The sequence below is a fragment of the Pelophylax lessonae genome, assembly GCF_965119305.1.
Source record: "Pelophylax lessonae genome assembly, chromosome: 8".
Taxonomy (NCBI): domain Eukaryota; kingdom Metazoa; phylum Chordata; class Amphibia; order Anura; family Ranidae; genus Pelophylax; species Pelophylax lessonae.
In genome coordinates this window covers 169,751,178-169,772,918 of record NC_138775.1, presented here as the reverse complement: position 1 = coordinate 169,772,918, position 21,741 = coordinate 169,751,178, and the positions used below count along the sequence as shown (strand labels likewise).

The 21,741-nt window shown below is 38.7% G+C and overlaps 1 protein-coding gene across 7 annotated transcripts in view; it reads left to right on the top strand.

The window, feature by feature from the left end:
• NTNG1 (netrin G1) overlaps window positions 1-21,741 on the top strand; it is a 418,996-nt gene that overhangs the window by 304,506 nt on the left and 92,749 nt on the right. For 3 of the 7 annotated variants that reach the window (XM_082265800.1, XM_082265802.1, XM_082265803.1), the window contains exons 6-7: window positions 3,389-3,427; window positions 4,115-4,180. The exons of 1 other annotated variant lie outside the window; for it this stretch is intronic. In XM_082265800.1, coding sequence (XP_082121926.1) covers window positions 3,389-3,427; window positions 4,115-4,180 — 105 coding nt within the window. The remainder of the gene's footprint in view (window positions 1-3,388; window positions 3,428-4,114; window positions 4,181-21,741) is intronic. 3 more of the 7 variants (XM_082265801.1, XM_082265804.1, XM_082265805.1) reach the window with 1 other exon arrangement.

Below are 21,741 nucleotides of genomic sequence, written 5' to 3'. Positions count from 1 at the left end.
AAAATAAATACATATTTTACTTACACATGATTGAAGCAATTAAAGTGAACACAGCATCACCTTATTCATTAAGCTAAATGAGAGATTTTGCAAAGTGAACAGTCTATTCTTTTAGTAAATCAACGCTGTTGTGTTAATAGATACCTTTGTGCATTATTATTATTATAGAGATGTCCTACTGTGCTTGATCCTTGTCCAATGGTGACAGGTAATAGTCACACTGGGACATCTTTGGCAGAGCTCGGCCCATATTTGACCACTTCCAAGGGTGCTACTTTCTGGGGTAAAACTATATCTGAATGTAGGAACATTTTGCTGTTAGTGGTTTCTAAAAATCAGTGTTTAAAGCATGTCTAAAACTGAAAACAAAAATTGTATATGCCATATAATGTAATGTAATCTATTGTAGCATACTAGTCCAGATGATTTTGCTAGTAACACACTTGCTGTTCTAGGGTGAGAACTCTCTCTCACCGTACTGTATCAGGACTTGTGATGAGATGACTGCGCCTGAGTTCAGTTCAAGGGCCTATCGCCATACAGTTAAAAAAAGTTTGGAAATTGCAAACCCTTATTGAAAATCTATAGTGGAAGAATTCTGCAAATTAATTGTGCCCATTTTTAAGGCCTATAGGAAAGGGATTGTCCAATAAGGGACACGGGGAGCTGGCTACCACCAAGCGGAACATATACCAATTTAAAAAAAAAAAAACCTTGAAAAAATTAGCACTGTTAAAAAGACTTAAAGGGCAGCATTACAAAATGCGTACCCAACTCTTTGCATACCCCATGCAAAAAAGGTATGCAGCCCTTCCCCTCCCAAAAAATCCACACAAGATATTTATCTAAGCATTCAGCCTGGTTGGCCAGACAAAAATAAGGGAGACAGCAAGCATTCCCCCCCCCCCCACCATACCAGCTTACATGCCCTAAACATGGAACCGTGCCATGCTGGGGGGGGGGGGCAGCCCTGGTAAAGCATCTTATCCCCATATTATTGAAGTCCCTAGGCTTCAATTATGAGTTGGCTCCCATCTCCACATCTCTGGGATGTAAAGTTTGCGGGGGGAACTCTTACTGGAATATTATTGCCCCCTTTAAAGTAAGGGAAACCCAAAATATCTAGTCTTCCCCTATGTGAATGAGTAAGTGGTACCCCTGGTTACTCATTCATTAAAAAGTAAAACAGTAAATAAACACACAAGTGGGATAGTTGTTGCTAGGACACTGGTGACTGCATGGCCATATTTGATCAATGACATCAGCCAGCTTAACTAGCCCCACTGTTTACATTTAGCTGAATTAGCCTAGGATGTGTCAATGGTTTCCAGGGCACCATCAGCCACTGATGTTTTAGAGAACACAGCCCAGAGTGGGAAGCTGTAGTTTATTTATGGTGGTAATGATACTGATAATGATTTCCTGCACAGCCTGAGTTTCCCTGGGACAGGTGAGTGAACAGGTCATTGAGTTCACCCATTCGCCAAAGCATGAACCGCTAATCAGAACAACTAAAACAGGACAGGACTACTGGCAACTCCAACTGTCCTCTCCTTCATAATATACACTATATTGTCAAAAGTATTTGGGTGCCTGCCTTTTACATGGCATCTCAGTCTTAGTCCCTAGGCTTCAATTATGAGTTGGCTCACCCTTTGCTGCTACAACAGCTTCCTCTGGGAAAGCTGTCCACAAGGTTTAGAAGTGTGTCTATGGGAATGTTTGACCATTCTTCCAGAAGTGCATTTGTGAGGTCAGGCACTGATGTTGGATAAGACGCCTGGCTCGCAGTCCGCTCGAATTCATTCCAAAGGTTTTCTATCGGCTAGAGGTCAGGTCTCTGTGCAGGACAGTCAACTTCCTCCAACCCAAACTCACTCATCCATGTCTTTATGGACCTTGCTTTACGCACTTGTGCATAGTCATGTTGGAACAGGAAGGGCCCATCCCCAAACTGTTCCCACAAAGTTTGGAGCATAAAATTGTCCAAAATTTCTTGGTATGCTGACACCTTAAGAGTTGCCTTCACTGGAACTAGGGGGCCAAGCCCAACCCCTAAAAAACAACCCCTCGCCATAATCCCCCCTCCACCAAATAATTTCGACCAGTGCACAAAGCAAGGTCAGGTAAAGACATGGATGAGTGAGTTTGAGGTGGAGGAACTTGACTGGACCTCAACCCGATAGAACACCTTTGGGATGAAGTAGAGTGGAGACTGCGAGCCAGGCCTTCTTGTCAAACATCAGTGTCTGACCTCACATATGAGCTTCTGCAAGAATGGTCAAACATTCCCATAGACACACTCCTAAACCTTGTGGATACCCTTAAGCTGTTAAAGCTGCAAAGGGTGGGCCAACTAAATATCGAACCCTACGGTCTAGGACTGGGATGCCATTAAAGTTTATGTGTGTGTAAAGGCAGATGTCTCACTGCTTTTGACAACATAGTGTAGATGAGCTGGGTCCTGTAGTCCAAACATTATAACGGATTACAATGCAGCACAAGCAGAGAGCACAGGGAGTTATAAGCTGGAAAGATCAACAGTTATTTTTTGCACTTATTAAGCAGATATAACAGAATGCTTTTAATGGTATTTTTAACAGACTGAAAGGTAGCAAGAAGATGAAGAGTTTCATTGTTAGGGTCACTTTATTAAAGTTTCCTTACTCGTTTGCCCCCATTCCCCTAGGTAGGTGTAGTCCTCCCTCCCAAATTGTTATACTTACCTGGATCCTGATTTGAGGACTGCATCATTGTTTACATACATCTGCTGGCTTCTTGTCCTGGTGTATCCAATCCATCAAACAGCCCAGTATAAGTGTAAGGAGCAGATTTGAGTTAGTGTGGACATTGGATCAAGAAGCAGGTGGAGGGATGTACACAATGTTGCGGGTTTCAGAGCAAGTTCTGGGTTATAAGTGTATATATAAGTGTAAGGAGCAGATTTGAGTTAGTGTGGACATTGGATTAAGAAGCAGGTGGAGGGATGTACACAATGTTGCGGGTTTCAGAGCAAGTTCTGGGTTCATATAGCAATTCGGGGGGGGGGGGGGGGCTAAAGGCAAACAGCAATACCCTATGATATCATATAGACATTGAATAACAAATGTAACTAGATTCTGGCCTAAAGCAGTAAGGTATAGTTTATTTTGTTTATGCAGTGAATGTTACATTTCTATACAAAAATCAGTTACATGGTAGAACCTTGTTGTTTAAGATATAATACATATTCCATCTCAGTAGTAGTTTGGGGAATGTGCAACAACTCTTCACTTTTGCACTTGTAAAAAAACATTATAGTATTTTCAGATATAGATATGCAGCTAAATATGTACCTGCACTTATTATTTCATTGACTAAATTAGCACAACCTGTCTTTTTATGACAGCTGTACAAGACAAAAAACGGAAGCAAACCATCACTGCAGGTAACAATTTTATGATATATATATATAAATATCTATATATGTATACTTATATATGTGCATATACTATCTTCTAGGATATATATCTATATATGTATACTTATATATGTGCACATACTACCCTTGTATTTCATTTAATGTTCTTTCTCATTTTGAAATTGTGTGAGGTGGTCTACCTATATAAAATGAGTTCACGTACTGTATTTGTATTTTCTCATCATCTGTGTAATTATCCACAAAGTTTTTCAGATTTATTACCAATAGATAATTAGAGCATGACATTCCCTATGTATGATGTATTCATGCCTCTCCTGCATTATAATAGGAACTCTGTACTTTGTACAACCTGTGCTATAGAAGTAGAATCTTTGGAGCATTCTGTGGATAGATTGGGTGATCTGCGTGGCATGTGCATGTTATATAAGAATTTAATATACAACCCCTATTAAATAAATATTAAGTGCTTCCTTAAATGTAGCAAATTGTTGATTTCAAAATGGTTTAAAATATATTTTTTTCTAAAATATCCAAACCGAAAAAGTTATTTTTAAGTATAACTTTGAGACTCTTCTCCCAATTGAATCCACATTACAGCTCGACATTCTTCTGATCCACTTATGTAAATGATCCCTTTGTGACTTTAGTATTAAATAATGACTCATAATTTCTCCCTGTCCCTGACACGCACAGCGCCTCCAAACTTTGATAGGATAAAGACGAATGCTTCTTTCCTAGACGTTGCAAACAGAAAGCAAGGTAGGATGTTATTTAGGCTAAATCGTGGCTAATACAATCCATGTGATTGTTTTTATACTGTATAGGTAATAAAAGAATGAAGAACAACACAAGAGTTATAGGTGATCAATGAAGCAGAGTGTAGTTGAGGCCTCGATCAGACATTTATCAATGTTTCATGAGTCTAGGTGAAACACTGAGGAATTTGAAAGGGAGTGCATAGTATAAACAATATATACTATATATACTATTTTAGATACATGTTAAAGAGTTCAGCTTGATGTAAATATGTATGTTTTAGTGTGTTTTTTTTGTGTAAGTATTTCTATGTATACTTTGAGATCATATATGTTCATGAGTAAAACTGTGTTTGCTCATTAGAATGCACAGTCACCATTTCCATATTTGTAGTGCTACACCAAGGTTGTACTTTACTCCTCCTTCTTACAGTGCACATGTGGGTGGGTGCAGCATGGTGCTGTGGCAGTAACACACACGCTCAGTCCAGATGCAGTTGAAAAACTTGTATTGAAGTCAAAGTACAACAGTTCACAACAAGCCCGGTGTAAGTTGGCCCAACCAGGAAACACTCATGGATGACAGCAGCGTGAAATGGAGCAGGTCTCAGCCAAGCTGGCAGCGTATGTCTCAAGGGGTGGAATGTCGCCTGGCCAGTCTAAGCCCAAGTGGGGAGGTTTTCAGGAGAGTGGCAAATCCCTACACTTTCCCTCCTCATCTAGAACCTTTCCCTACTGCTAACACTGTGCCCCGCTAATACTGTGTCTGACAGATGGATGACTTGTCCCTACACTACCCACATGCTAGAATGTTCGCCAAACCCAGGAGCCAGGGTCTTAAATAGACTCTGCCACACTTAAGATGGCCACCAGAGTCACATGGTTGGCCAGCATCCAACCAGATTGCTGCCCCAGGTTTTAGTGATCATTCTATAATTGTAATAATATTACTACTCTTTGAACCCCAGTGAAGGGACACCCTTCGAACTCCTGATATGTGATATCTCTAACTGAAAGTGACTATCGTTAATATGATATTTCTGGACTTTACTTGTAGCATTTTCCTTACTGTGCATGAGGATTTTGATGCTGTCTGTGTTCTTTGCTAGGAAGGTCCACTCTTTCCATTTTTCCTGGTGACCACTGTCACTGGGACTGAGAGAAACAAAAAAAATTAACCGAGGGAAAATCTTTTAATGGGAATACTTGCCCAGATGACAGCTGTCTGAGACATGATTTCCCTTACTCTTCTCACCTTCTGTTGTGCCTAGACAAAGAAAGTAAAAGGAAATCTTCAGAGTGGGACACATAGAGCATAGAAACTTGAGGGTTTTAACCATTCTTAACGTTACTTAAAACTAAAAAAATGCATTCATAAGTAGCAGTGTATGAAATTGTGAACAGGCTTTTGCTTCAGCCACAGCCTGCACTTCTCCACATGTGAGTTGTGGTGTCCTCTGCCATGCATACACTATGCTTTTATTTTTAATTTTTATCATTTTTTAATAGACCAGAAATATTCAGTCTTGGTTCTGTGCACCTCTATGAACATCTGCTAATAGTAAGCATTGTGGGAACACAAGTAGGTTGTTTGATCTGGTTTGTGGGCCCATTGATGCAACAAATAGTAAATCAAGTCCCACTCTTTGAAAATGAGGCACTCCCTATGTGGGTGCTATCTCAGCTGTTATCATGCAGGGAGGTTAATTGAGACACATAGTTCTACTGGATGGCCTTACCTTTTTTAACACAATAAAAATTATGGAAAAGAAAGCATGTATAAATGTGAAGTCACAAAGAAAATCATTTTAAAGCAGAATTCCTGCTAAGCTTAGTCAGGCTTAAGAAAAGGTAACCTCCCCAACACCTATACTAACCTGACTGAAATTAGCTCTTACAGTCATGTGATCCGGCTCCCACCATGTGTCAGCCAATAGCTGCTGCAGGGGAAATGAAGGATTGCCAACAATGGCTGCACCATGGGAGCCTATTGCTGACATCACTGCTCCTGGCCTTCACAGTCGTTATCAGGTGCTCTCTTCATCCCTCTGCAGCCATCACTGGCTGACACTAGGGATCATGGCAGTGAACCAGAGCAGGCTGAAAATGGGTAAGTGTATGCATCTTCAGTCAGTTAGTATAGGTGTTAGGAGGGGGCAATTTTAGGCTTGGCTAAGGTAAATAAGAAATAACAACTCAACATATGTGCTCATTGTAAATGCACTATACTTTCCCCTCAAAAAGAAATTTTAAAATTGCCATCCATTACATAACTAAAATAAACAAGTTTCCTTTTGTGGTTAAAGGTTTTTATTTATTTAGTTCTATGCATTAAGGTAAACACTTTCTGTGTGAAGCAGAGCCCCCAGCCCCCCCAAAATTTACCTAAGCCCCATCCCAATCCAGCAATGTGCACCAGAACCTCTGTTCCCCCAGGTCTCTCCCTCTTCATTGGCTAAGACAGCAGCGGTAGCCATTGGCTCTCACTACTGTCAATCACAGCCAGTGAGCCACTGAGGAGAGAGCGGGGCCAAAGCATGCTCCAGAGCAACTTCTCAGGAGCGAACCTGCTCGGGTGCCCCCATAGCAAGCTGCTTGCTATGGGGGCACTAAGCAGGAGGGAGGGGCCAGGAGCACCAACAAGGGACCTGAGAAGAAGAGGATCAGGGCTTAAATCTTTAAAAAAAAAATAATCAACTTTAGCATTTCATTTTAAATACCCAATATTTCCATATTTCCAATATACCTGTGCAAAACTGATTATAGGTCTATGACACAGATTTTCCACTTTAACTGTTTATCCATATATCACTGTATAAATAGAGGAAGTCATACTATTATGTATTAGTCACGATAAGGATGAAATACAAACATACTAAAGCCCAGTTCAGATGTCGTTTTGCGAGAACGCAACAGTATTTACACTTGTGTGCACATTTTACGCGTAGGGCAGCCTATTCATTTCAATGGGCTGCCCTATGCGTGTTTGTTACCCAAAAGAAGCTCCTACTCTTTTTGGCGTGATAAGTTTAGCGGGATCTTTAAACATGTGTTTTGCTGTGATTGCCGTGCGATTATTTAGTTCGACAATCATGTAAGAATCACACCGTGTTTGGGGTGCAATTAAGATTAATGGTACCCGAATGCTCGTTGTACATTTTGACCTGATTTGAAACTGTGGGCAGAATCATATAAATTGTGCCTGCAATTTCAAATCGCCAAGTGTGGCTGGGGCCTATCATTTGCAGGTAATATAAACTTGTACAGCTTATATACACAACCTAATTCCAAGAAAGTTGGGACGCGGTGTAAAAGCTATATAAAAACAAAATGTAATGGTTTTCATTCATGTATAAATTCATTTATATCTCAAAAACCCTTATTTTATTCACAATACAACATAGAAAATATATCAATTTTTTAAGCTGAGAAAATGTTAATTTTAAGAAAAAAATAAGGTAAATTTGAAATTGATGGCAGCAATCTGTCTCAAACAAGTTGAGACAGGTCCATGTTTACCACAATGTAACATTCCCTCTTCTTTTAGCAACACTCTGTAAACATCTGGGAACTGAGACCAGTTGCTGGAGTTTTTGGGGAGGAATGTTGTCCCATTCTTGCCTTGTATAGGATTCTAACTTCAACAGTCCTGGATCTTTTTCATTCTCATGACTTCATATCTTTGTCATATTTTTAATTTCAAAATGTGTCAAATATTTTTAATTAGTGAAAGGTCTGGACTGCCAGCAGGCCAGTTAAGCACCCAGACTCTTTTACTATGAAGCCATGCTGTTGTCATATGTGCAGTATGTATGAGCATGAACATTAAGCATCGTTCTGCTGAAATATGCAAGGCCTTTCCTGAAAAAAACTTCATCTGGATGGGAGTATATACTAAAACCTGGATATATCCTTCAGCGTTGATGGTGACTTTCCAGATGTGCAAGCTTCCCATTCCATACGCACTAATGCACCCCCATATCATCAGAGATGCAGGCTTTTGAACTGAGTGCTGATAACAAGCAGGATGGTCCCTCTCCTCTTTAGTCTGGAGAATGCAGTGCCCATGATTGCCAAAAAGAATGTTAAATTTAAATTTGTCTAACCACAGAACACTTTGCAACAAATCGCGATTGTATGCCTGATTTTAATGCATTGCATTCTGAGGGTTCAAAGATCACAGGCATCCAATATTGCATTTTAGCCTTGTCACTTGCACACAGAGATTTCTCCAGATTCTCTGAATCTTTTGATGATATTATATACTCTAGATGATGATATATTTAAAGTCTTTGCAATTTTTCTGTTGAGCAACATTTTTCTGAAATTGTTGGACAATTTCTAGGTGCAGTTTTTTACAGATTGGTAAACCTCTGCCCATCTTAACTTCTGAGATACTCTAACTCATATTACCCACTTGTTGCTAATTAATTTAATTAGTTGCAAAATGTTCTTCCAGCTGTTGTTTTTTAGTACCATATGCTTTGCCAGCTTTTTGTTGCCCTGGCAAACTTTTTTGAGATGTGTTGCTGCCATCAATTTCACAATTACCTTTTTTTTTTCCTTAAAATTGTACATTTTCTTAATTTAATGATTTGATATGTTTTCTATTTTCTTCTATGAATAAAATATAGGTTTATGAGATTTGTAAATCTTTGCATTTTGTTTTTATATTGATTTTACACAGCATCCCAACTTTGTTGGCATTGGGGTCGTTCAAACATATACACAGTAGGCCAAATCGAATCAAACAAAGAATACACCAAAGATTAAACCTTTCTTGAAAAATGGGTAAAAAAACTTTGTTTCACTTAATGGACATGCATTCATCAACAGGTAGATATTTCTGTTCGGCAGAGCTGTTATATAAACTATATTATTTACATTTTTTTTTTTTTTAGTATACACTTGATAGCTATTTTTTAGATAATGTTCATATACATTGTCCAGTCAATTTGTTTGCTTAAAAAAGCTACAGTTGTGTATTGAAAGAAATAGTCCTAAAATAGGGCTATCTACAGCGCTTGCTAAAATATGTAAAACATAAATCTGTGCAATACATAAATTTGTAAATTCACAAATATAAGTGCAAGTGTGCAAACTACTTGTGCCAATCAATCATTAAATCCATGTATAGATTAATTAATAAAATAAAAATCCATCTTGTGTAACAAAATATATATAATAGATTATCAAAATATAAATATATGAAAAATTGATGAACAAAACATCCGTGAAAAATCCTTTTCTCAGGAGATGTGCAAGTGCTCTTTCAAAAATGCAAGTGGTGACTGGTAAAGTGCAGGTGTTTGAAGCCTTCTTCCCGTGCAGTAATTTATAAGATGGGTAACTTAGCACCCATCTTCTAATGGTTTTTCTTCTAATAGTTTTTCTTTATCTATTGAAAGATTTGAGGAAAAGGGATATAAACGAGAAGAATTGGAGAAAACAAAGGAGCAAATCCAGAATATGGATAGAGAAAAACTATTAGAAGAAAAACCAAGAGAAAATAAGGAACTGGCACTTACTTTTATCACGAATTTTAGCACCAGATATAAAGAATTTGAAAACATTGTGCGCAAACACTGGCACATACTCCTAAGGGATGAACAATTGAAGGAGGTAATCCCTAAAAAACCGAGATTTGTATATAGACGAGGCCCAAATCTCAGGGACAAACTAGTAAAAAATGTTCCAGAACCTCCAAAAAAACTTTTTACGTTCTTGGACTACAAGGGATTCTACACATGTAGCAGATGTATACCATGTAGAACATCTAAAAGCAGAAAACCTAGAACATTGGAATTCCAATCAAATGTAACGCATAAAGAATACAAAATAAAGAACCTTATAACATGTCAGAGTACGCATGTTACATATTTATTATCTTGCCCCTGCAACCTACAGTATGTGGGACGAACCACAAGACAACTTAAAATCAGATTGGGGGAGCATATAGATAATATAAAGAAGGGATTTAAATATCACAGCGTATCAAACCATTTCCGTTTAAAACACAATAGAAACCCCAACCTTTTATCATTTTGTGGTATTGATATATTTGAGCCACACTGGAGAGGCAAGAACATGCGTATCGCAGTATCTAGAAACGAGTCAAGATGGATTTATGAGTTATGCACTTTACAGCCAAAAGGGTTAAACATAGATATGGACATAAATTGTTTTATATCTAACCCATAAATCGCACCTAAAATCTAGAGGTCCCATACTTCTCCCTTTTTTACTCTTACTAAATAATTTTATGCCTGGTTTTTAATAAATAGTTTTAAAATAGTTTTTAAATGTTATAATAAAAATAAAATATTTTTAATAATTTTAATATATTAAATATATTTTTAATATATTAATTATAACACATCCATAATAAATTTCAAGGGATAACCATCAATTTTAATTTAATATAAAGTGTTTGATTGAATTAAGAGAAATACCGTTTTTTACAATTCATATAATTATTTTAATAAAGTATGTAAATAACCTGTATTGTATGTAATCTATTATGTGGATGGAGTGACAAGCGGAGTCTTCTATGGCAAAAGTAATAAAAACTACTTAAAAACATTAAAGTTTTTTTAGTTGGAGATGCCCCACATAAAAATCTAGTACAGGGGACACAGATGCCTCCTTCCGTTATTTACTGGTGGGGAGGAGGAGACATGCACGCCCATGTAAGATCCCGCCGACGAATAGGTTGAATGAATTTGCTGTATAAATAAGACTAGAGAGGAAGTGTGTCCACAGCCTTTGAGAACGTCACCGGATGTGACGAAACGCGTCAGGACGTGGACCACACAACGTGACTCACCATTGGAACGCAAGCCGGATTTACCTCCGCACGCAACTCTGCATGGTCGTATTGAATGTCACGGACATCAGCATAATAGATCCTTGCTGGAACTTGCTGAATCGTTGTTAAACCTTGCCATTTTGGGAATAAACCTTGAATTTACAATATTACACTATCTGGAGTTTTATCTTCTTTCCATTTATAACAACCTGAGCTGCTTTATGGAATGGTGAGGAGGAAAAACCGCCAGCGGCATAGGAGGATCTTAAAGGGAACTTGCCATTAAGCGTAATTGGTCTCAATATTATAAGATATATGAGACCCACTACATTTGGTAAGTTACCCATCTTATAAATTACTGCACGGGAAGAAGGCTTCAAACACCTGCACTTTACCAGTCACCACTTGCATTTTTGAAAGAGCACTTGCACATCTCCTGAGAAAAGGATTTTTCACGGATGTTTTGTTCATCAATTTTTCATATATTTATATTTTGATAATCTATTATATATATTTTGTTACACAAGATGGATTTTTATTTTATTAATTAATCCATACATGGATTTAATGATTGATTGGCACAATTAGTTTGCACACTTGCACTTATATTTGTGAATTTACAAATTTATGTATTGCACAGATTTATGTTTTACATATTTTAGCAAGCGCTGTAGATAGCCCTATTTTTAGGACTATTTCTTTCAATTTTACCATTTTATACTACTGCTGCTGCTATATCTTATATTTTTACACATTTTCACAAATTTATAGGTAATTTATATATTTATATCTAATAACATTAACTCCTAGGCGCGGGGAGTACACTTTTTTCCGGAAAAGGGTACTTGTTTTCTACAGTTGTGTATTGTTTGTGTTACCCTTCAGACTTCTTGTACCTGTTTGATTATACAGGAGATAACAGAGGTATGATAATTAGTCTACCATATGCATCCTGAGCCCCAGGAGAACAAGATGGTGAAGAATTAAATCTTCTTACATTTTATTATTGGCCAAGATACACTGATTCTTTTCCAAAGAGAGGAAGAACTGGGTGACTTTGTAGTAGTGCAAAAATTTAAAACTTGACAAATCAATTCCAACCAATATGATATAAAATGTTTTTTTTTTTTCTGTGTGAAGTATTTTTTTGATTGATCTATAGAGTTCTGTGTTAAATATACAGTATGTTGTACATGACATTACAATCAAATTTCAGGTCCGAATAATACTAATGAGGGTGCTGTCTTTTTGATGCAGCCGTCTCTAGGTGTTTGATTTAGTTACAAAAATTTTTTTCTTTTACAAGAAAGTTCCCTCCTGAATAAACAGGTCCATTTAAAAAAAACTTATACAATAAGTTAGTTGTCAGGTTAGACAGGTTAATTTGGTTGGTAAGCAAACTGGTTAGCAAATTCAACTGGGAATTTTACTTTTGTTTGTTTCATAGTTGTTAGGCTTTGATCCTCTTGTGTAATGCATTATGCTAAACGTTAGGATTACTGAGCACATCATATCACCCTTTGCTAACTTAATTTTTTATTTTTATTTTGCTGAACACATTTTCTAAAAAGTTGCTTTCTTTATCTTTGCACTGCTTTTTACTTATAAAATATTAAGACGGACAAGATATCCATCTTAACCAGCTTATGTAGAAACAATGTAATAACTGCATCTGGCTTTGTTACAAAAAGTAGTATGGTTACTCTTGCAAAATGAACAGGTACATGAATGAAAAGGAACATGATATTTTTTTTTTCAAATTATATCTTTATTTCTTTAAGTTCAGTTACATATACAGTATATTCATTACATTTTAACTTTCAGGGTTATAATTACAAAACATTTATTCCCTTTAAAGGAACACTAGCCTTTCTTTGGCAATCTATTACCGAACCCAAAACTCCCATTTCGTTCCTTTTCCTTCTCTCCCCCTCTCCCCCCTGTCCCCCCAAAAAAAAAAAAAAAAAAAAGGAGAAAGAGAGTGCATAGGTCTCAACACTCCTATATTATTATATATCTATTTTCTGCACACAAGTTCTTGTCCTGTACTTAGAGATTACCTTTCTTCTGAATTAACATAATCTTTCCACTGTTTCCATTTCTTCTCATATTTGTCAGTTTGTTGATGAGCAGATAGAACCAATTTTTCTAAGTTATTTATTTCCTCAACTTTCCTTAGCCACATGTTTATGTTAGGTGGTTCAATCTCTTTCCATTTAAGAGGGATACATATCCTGGCTGCGTTCACCAGATGTGGTATAATGGATTTTTTATAATTTTGTATCGGTATGCTGGGGGTATGGAGCAGAAAGAGGGCAGGTTATTTGGGAATATGACATTTCATAATTTCCTGTATTGTCCTCCAAATCTGTTCCCAAAACTTTTCTAATTTAGGACATTCCCAGAATATATGGAGCATTGTCCCTCTCTCTGTCCCACATCTCCAGCACAAATCTGTATTTGATATAGAAATTTTATTCATCTTAACCGGGGTATAATACCATCTGGAAAAAATTTTGTAATTCAGTTCTTGGATTCTAACGCACATTGAAGTTGAGAATACTGACTTAATTATTTGATTTTCTCGTTCTAGTGAGAAGACAATACCCATTTCCCTCTCCCATTCCCTCAAAAAAGGAAGTTTACGCCGTTCTACTGATGTCATTAGCAGAGAGTAGATTTTAGATATAGTGTGTTCCAGAATTCCATTTTGGGTGCATAATTTTTCATAAGGTGTTACCTCTTTATCGCCCTGGGAGGGAACTTGCAATGTTCCCAAAAAATGGCGTAGTTGAAAGGCCCTCCATGGATCTAGGCCAAAGTGGCCTGAAACGTCTGTTAATTCCTCTATCGTTACCCAACCTGTCTCTGTTAGGAAGTCAGATATTTGTATAATTCCTCTCTCTGCTAAGGCCTTAAATTTCCTGTCTTGATATCCTGTCTCAAAGTGGGGGTTTCCCAATATTGGATACAATACGGAGTTCTCCCGTATTAATTTATCCTGTTTAAATATTTTTGCACATGTTTTGATCGTGTTTCCTATAATAGGATGTTTCTTTATTGATGCTGGTAGGATTTTATAACACCATGGGGCTCTTTTCAACGAGATCTCACATTGTGCCTGCTCTAAGTTTGGCCAGAGCTTATATTCTCTGTGTCGACACCAGTCAATCACTCTTCCCAGTTGGATGGCTTGGTAGTATTTCTTTATGTTCGGGACCACCAGCCCCCCCATCTGTTTTAGATTTAAATAAATATTTTTTCCCTACTCTCTGACGTTTTGAATTCCAGATTAAATTCATTATCATAGTTTCAATCTGCAACAAGTATCGAGGTGGAATGTGGATGGGAAGTGCCTGAAAAATATACAGGAATTTTGGTATGACACTCATTTTGATTATGTTGCACCTTCCCATCCATGAGTGCATTCCTCCTCTCCACCCTTGCAGTAGTAGTTTTATAGATTTTAGTAAGGGAATAAAGTTCAGATTAAACAATTGCGATATTTTTGGTGTGATCGATGTCCCTAAGTATTTTAAGGCTATCTTAGTCCAATTCAATTTAAAATTTGCCCTTAACTGTTGTTGGAGTGTCCCTGTAAGTTCTATTCCCATTGTTTCGGATTTAATGAAGTTTATCTTCATATTAGATTGGGTTCCGTATCTCTCCAACTCGTGTAACAAGTTGGGGAGTGATATAATTGGATTCGTGATCGAAAATAGGACGTCGTCGGCATACGCTGATATTTTATATTGATCCTTTCCCACGCTGATATCCGAAATATCCGGATTCATTCGGATTCTGCACAGGAAGGGTTCCAGTGATAATACAAACAGGAGCGGGGACAGGGGGCACCCCTGTCTCGTTCCGTTTGTAATTAAAAACTCTGTGGATAAGATTCCGTTTACCCTTACTTTTGCAGAAGGGACTGAATAGCTCTGTGTTATCCATTTTAACATTTTCTCACCTATCCCTATATAGCGGAGGACCGTAAACATATACTCCCACCTGACCCTGTCGAACGCTTTCTCTGCGTCGGTATTAAGTAAGACAGTTGGTATCTTATTTTGGTGTGTTATATGTAATAAGCTCAATAGCTTGGTCGTGTTGTCCCTTGCCTCTCGGGTTGGGACAAATCCGACCTGGTCCAAATGGGTCAGCTTTGTCAGGTATTTCTGTAGTCTAACTGCCAAAATCTTTGTAAAAATTTTAAAATCAGTGTTCAACAGGGAAATTGGTCTGTAACTTTTGCACAAGGTAGGGTCTTTCCCTTCCTTAGGGATTACCGATATATGTGCATGTATGGTTTCTTTGGAGATTCTATTTTCTGCCCCCCAGGCGTTGAACATATCCCTCATAAATTCCTTCAGGTGTGGCATTAACTTCTTATAGTAATGAATAGTAAACCCGTCAGGTCCAGGTGCCTTCCCTACTTTAATATTCTTTATAGTTTCCATTATCTCCGCAGGTGTTATTGGGGATTCGAGTATTTTACTCTCCTCTTCTGACAACTGGGGCATTTGTGAGGTATATACATATTCCTCCATCTGCGTTTGTAGGACTGTTTGGGTTTTTAAATTATATAATGTTTCATAATATTTTTTAAATTCTTGAGTTATCTGTTTGGGGTATGCAAGTTTCTGTCCTGCGTCTGTTACTATATGTGGTACATAAGTTGTCAGATTTTGGTCTTTAAGTGATTTTGCTAGTAGCTTCCCACATTTATCCCCTGCTTCATAGAAAATCCTTTTAGTTTTCTGAATTGCTGCTTTAGCTCTAAAGGATAAGAGTTCATTAATATCTCTCCTTATTTTCAAAAGCTCATCCTTTCCCTCCGCTGATGGTGCATGTTTATGTTTTGCTTCTGTTTTATAAAGAGCTTGAAGTAGGTGATCTAATTGTTTAGTTCGCTGTTTTTTGATCCTGGCCGCATGTTTAATAAGAATACCTCGTATAACTGCTTTGTGTGTTTCCCATATTATCCCTGGGTCTGAGTCTGCAGTGGTATTAGTTAAAAAGAAAAAAACTATTTCTGACTCGACCTCTGCCATAGTCTCCTTATCTTGTAAAAGACTTTCATTCAGTCTCCAAGTTGTTTCTCTCCTTTCTCTTTTGTTTGGTAACTCATAAATTATTGTAATTGGGGCATGGTCTGACCAAGTCACTGGGCCTATCATTATGTCTTTTATAGCGTGCAATTGACTGCGTGGAATTAAGAAATAATCTATGCGGGAGTATTGTTGATGTAAAGAGGAATAGAATGAGTAGTCTCTTTCTCTGGGGTGCATCAGGCGCCATGCATCTATTAATTGTCCTTCCTGTAGTATTTTAGCAAACTGCTTTCGTACTGTAGGCGGAATTGAGGATAGGCCCCGGGATGTATCTTCTGAAGGAATCAAGGGGATGTTCATATCTCCTCCTATTATTAGATGTCCCCCCCTAAACTCGTTGAGCATATCCATGCCCCTCCTCAAGAAACCATCCTGTTTTATGTTTGGAACATACATATTGGCTAGTGTGACTTCGGTCTCTCGTATCGTCCCTTTTACAAATAAATATCGGCCATTTGGGTCGCTCAAAACTTGTGTGCATTTCCAGGGTATGTTCCTTGATAGGAGGATGGATACGCCCTTCGACTTTGCCTCCAAGTTAGTCGAGTGATATACTATAGGAAAGAGATTATTGTTTAACTTAGGGCATTTATCCTCTCTGAAATGTGTCTCCTGTACCATCGCAATATCTATCCTTGATCTTTTCAGATCATCTAACAAAATTCTCCTTTTCTCTGGAGTGTTGAGACCTTTTGCATTAATGGATAAAATCCGTATATTCTCCATTGTAAAAAAAAAAAAAAAAAACATGATATTGCTTATTCACTTGACAAGTAACTTTCTTAATAAGGGCATTTATTTAACACCAGATTAGCACGCAAGTATTAAATGGTGTGGAATTGAAGGAAATATAGTTAAATTCTTGTTGTCTCCATAACTTGAAAGTATCTTTTTATTGTGCATAGTACAGGACAACGTGTTTTAGCCTTTATTAAAAAGTATGCAACTTGGAAAACGTAAAGTGATATTAAAGGATCAAAAAAAAAAAAACACAATACAAACATGTTATACTTACCTGCTCTTTGCAATGGTTTTGCACAGAGCGGTTCCAATCATCTTCTGGGGTCCTGCCTAGCTCCTCCTGCCTTCGCGTACTGGTGCGAGCTCACTCCTGAGCTGCACTGTGTGCATCTATTGATACACACAGTGTGCCTTTACCCTGTCTTCAATTTTCTTCATCACTGGGTTTGATTGGCTGCAGCAGGAGCCAATGGCTCCCTCTGCTCTAACTGGGTCCAATGAGGAGGGAGATAGGAGGGAGATAGAGAGCAGGGCCACTGCTCTCAGGAACAGCACTGAACCGAGATTGGGCCCAGGTAAATATTTAGGGGGGGGGGCATGGGAGGAGCTGTTCCTAAAATATTTTTTTACCCTAATGCAGAGGATGCATTAAGGTAAAACACCTTCAGCCTTTACAAAAACTTTACCACTTCAGACTTCTATTATCTGTGCTGACCGTGCCATAAAGCATTTGTAGTTTGGATGAGGTTTTATGGCTTGCTTAGAATCCAGCAGGAACATTTTAACAAGATTTGATTTAAATCCCAGTGTTCCAGAAAATATGTGCTGAAGCCTGAAGCCCAGTGCCAGTACCATAATGAGTTCTGATACTGAGCTTCAGTAACTGGCCTGACTGGGGTGTGCTAACATGGGTACCCTGGACACCTGCTTCTATTGCAGGGTGTTCTGGGTTCCACTCACCACTATCTGTACCTCTGGCAGCAGACATCTCTCACTACTGGCTGCCTGTACAACACACTGCAGAGCAGACCAAAGCCACCTCCTCTTTGGCTATGTCATTCTCATTTACACTGACAGGAGGAGGGGAAACTGGGGACGAGGGACACCATTCTGCATAAGCTGCGCTGTTGATCTGAGGTCTGCAGTGAGTTTGATATGGGTGGAGACTTACAGAGGAGGAGGACACAATGATTGGGAAGGGGGGGGGGGGGGCAGATAACAAAGGTGTACACTAGGAGAAGGGATTTGGGGTGCTGGGGTTAAGAGGATATGTGTTGGGGGGTATTTAAGGGAGGGAGAGGACTTTTGCAAATCCCCCACCTCACCTTCTAGTGCAAATCCACTCCCACCCCACACAAGATCACTCTCCTCCCAAAATATCCCCTAAATACATCCAACCCCTTCCTCCACCCCACCTTCTATCACAAGTCATCTACCCTCCCAAAGCACTCTCAAGCATACCTCCACTGACCACTTCACACAAGATCACTCTCCTTCCAAAGCGCCCCCTCAGCATATATTCAAACCCCTCCTTCACTCCACCTTCTAGCACAAGTCCTCTCCCCTCCAAAAAGGCCCTCTAGCAAAGGTCCTCTCCCCTTCCAAAGCACCCCTTCCCCCAGTACATATCTGACTCCCCCACCCCACCTTCCAGCACAAGACCACTCCCCTTCCAAAGCAGCCCTCTAGTACATATCTAACCCCCTCCACCCCACCTTCTAGCACAAGTCCTCTCCCCTCTCAGAGCAACCCCCCAGAACATATCCAACCTTCCCTCCACCACACCTTCTAGCACAATTCCTCCCCCCTTCCAAAGCACCCCCAATACATATCTGACTCCCCCACCCCACCTTCTAGCACAAGCCCTCTCCCCCTCCCAGAGCACCCCTTGAGCAAATATCTGACCCCTTTCCACCCCGCCTTCTAGCACAAGTCTTCTCCCGACCCAAAGCCCCTCTCCCCCAAGTACATATATGACTCCCCCTCCACCCCACTTTCTAGCACAAGTCCTCTCCTCTCCCAAAGCACCCTCACAGCACATATCCTACCCCCTCCAACCCACCTTCTAGCACAAATCCTCCCCCCTCCCAAAGAACCCCCAGGACATATCTGAAGCCTGGGTTTTATTTAACCATGCCCCTTAGGACTCTACCGCTCTATCTAGGGGATGGGCCACACCCACTTTTTGCAGGTTTATAACTCTCTCAAGTGTCCCTTATTCTAAAGTTTTAAAGTTGGGAGGTATGAATATTGTATTCTCATCTACACAAATGTAGCTATTTTGGGGTGTATTTACTAAAGCTAGAGAGGGCAAAATTTGTCATAATTCTTCAGAGAAACCAATCAGGTTCTAACCTCAACTTGTTTAATTAAGCTTTAGCAAGAAAACCTGGAAGCTGCTTGTTTTTTTCTGCAGAATTGTGACTAATTTTGCCCTCTCTAGCTTTAGTAAATATACCCCTTTGTGTCCAGATTGGCAATTTATCAGTCTTGGGCACAGCGACTTTGGTATATTGTCTTGGGTGAAATCATTTGAGCACCAAGTATTTTGAGAGTACCAAAAATAAAATGCACAGAACCAAAATATTTTGTATCACACAAGGATAATTTATTTATCGCACCCATAAAAGTAATGCAAAGCTTTCACCTAAAACATATTCCTAAACATAACCTAAACCTAACAAATAAAATTCAAAGTCTAATTTGAGAACCTAACCTTTACCTAGCCTGAACATACTTCTAAAGTCACCCTTAATCTAACTCTTAAATTTAAAACAAACCAAAGGTAACAGATTTACTTCATAAGAAGCCCAGTTTGGTACCTGTACTTACCCTCTCCATGCTCAGCTGCTTACTCTCCCTGTGCTCTGAAAAGCAAAATTTTCACAGGGCTCAAAAAGCTTCTCTTTGTCCCATGGAATAGCACTTTGGCCTGATAAATGGCTGTTTTTGGCCCCAGTGCCTTTATGTAGGCAGAGCAGTGTCACATTAACCGTCATTCCAGGAAATACCAGGTATTTTTCTGACCATTAACCTTAGAACAGTATTAAACCCCAAAATAAAAATGTTATATACTGTATTGCAGCTTCTTAGTCTTGGTGGTGATGTTTGCATTCATATTAATTTACCTTTTTCTGTTTCATTTTCAAGGCTTTTTTTTTTTTCACTACTTTTACCCGGTGATCCAGCCAGTAACACACTTCATGTATTGGGGTGTCTCCATCTCACTGGAAAAGCAACCTTTGAACATCAGCATTATCAAACTGTAGACATGGTAGTGTTAGATGCCCTAGCAGATTTAGATTTCTTTATTAACAAATTAACCTCTTGATGCCGAGTGCATGCAAATATGCGGCCTCTCAGCGAGTGGAACTTGGCGTAGAGGGGCCCCATATTTGCATGCATTAGTGCAAATAGAGCTGTGCTGAGAGCACGTGCTCTGAGTGCTCCTGGCACGGTTACCGGCAGCTAACAGAAATCTTCCCATTGCTGTTTGCAACTGGGGGCTTTCCAATCTTGTTACCATTGTGACAGCCAATCATGGTGGTCACATGACCTTGAGCCCCACCTCCTGGCATTCTAAACCCCTTAAAGGGCTGGCAGGCCATGGCTCCAAGGGGTTAAAGCTAAACTCCGGCAAACAGTTTTCATGCAATTACAGCAGCAGTATTATTTTTCTTTTGGGATCATTTTTTTACATGAATGAATAAAAGCTGACCATTCTAAGCACTCCTGTCAGTGTGAAATTGCTTGGCTCAACTCTGTAACTGCTATGTTAGCTGGACAAGTTGTCCTGTTAAAGGAAAATTTAATATACAGAATAGCAGACTTCCTGGCTAGATCCCTAAGTGAAAATAAAGGAAAGGGGCTAAAAAAAGAAAACAAATGTACCAGGAATTGGTAATATGCAATGTATTTAATTTCATGTTCTAAACATTTAAATTGTACAGTAGGCTATGAATTTTACCTATGGTGTTAATGGTTGAATAAACTAGCCCAAATAAACAAATGACCAAGCATTACCAGTAAAGGTAACTTGTTTGGTGACATGGGTATCTTCCTTATGGCATAAAAAAATTTATAGTACCTTTTTAAATAACTAACTGGAAATTCACCTGATAAAGCAAAAATTAAAAAAAAAGGAGCACCAAGTTGTGAGCTGCTCTGATAATCCCAAGAGATGTACTGGAGAATTGTAAAACCCTGCAGCTCTTTTATGAATTTTGAGCTGCTGAGTACCAAGGGATTCCATTATATACAAGAAATTCTTGTCTTTTCATCATCTTCTGCTTTGTTTGGTTAAGTGAGCTAAGTGAGTTTTTGGTGCAGTAAGGGTCATGAAAACCTACACCGTTTGGAAATGAAAGGTGGTTAAAAGCTATTTTTTTTGCTGCCATTGTACATTTTCATTATTTTTATTGAATAAGTAGACTATTTCTAATAATATGTTTCATGACGGTTTTAAAGTGCATAGGCACAGTGGTGTAATACGGCTTGGAGTTACCAATCAGATAGCAGCATTTATCACTGCAATACCGGAAGCTGGATTCTGATTTCCATTCCCTGCTTTACATAGGACTAAATAATAAGTGACATTCTTATGGCCTTAGCCAGAAATGTACCACCAAAAATGGTTTTATACAGTAACTCATAGTAACCAATAGGAATTTTTTTTTTTTTTTTTTAATTGGTTTGTCTAGTCAGGGGCTGCTTCACAATGACTGAAGCAGAAGAGAAAACAATGAAAAACATAGTTTGGTTCTAAGGAAGAATAGAGGCCACCATAAATGAAGCCATTTGCTCTGCAGCTCCTGATCCACATTTGGTGGACTTTTACAGCCGCTGTAAATAAATATGTGAATGTGATATGAATAGGAATAACTGCACAGGTATGCATGGGACACC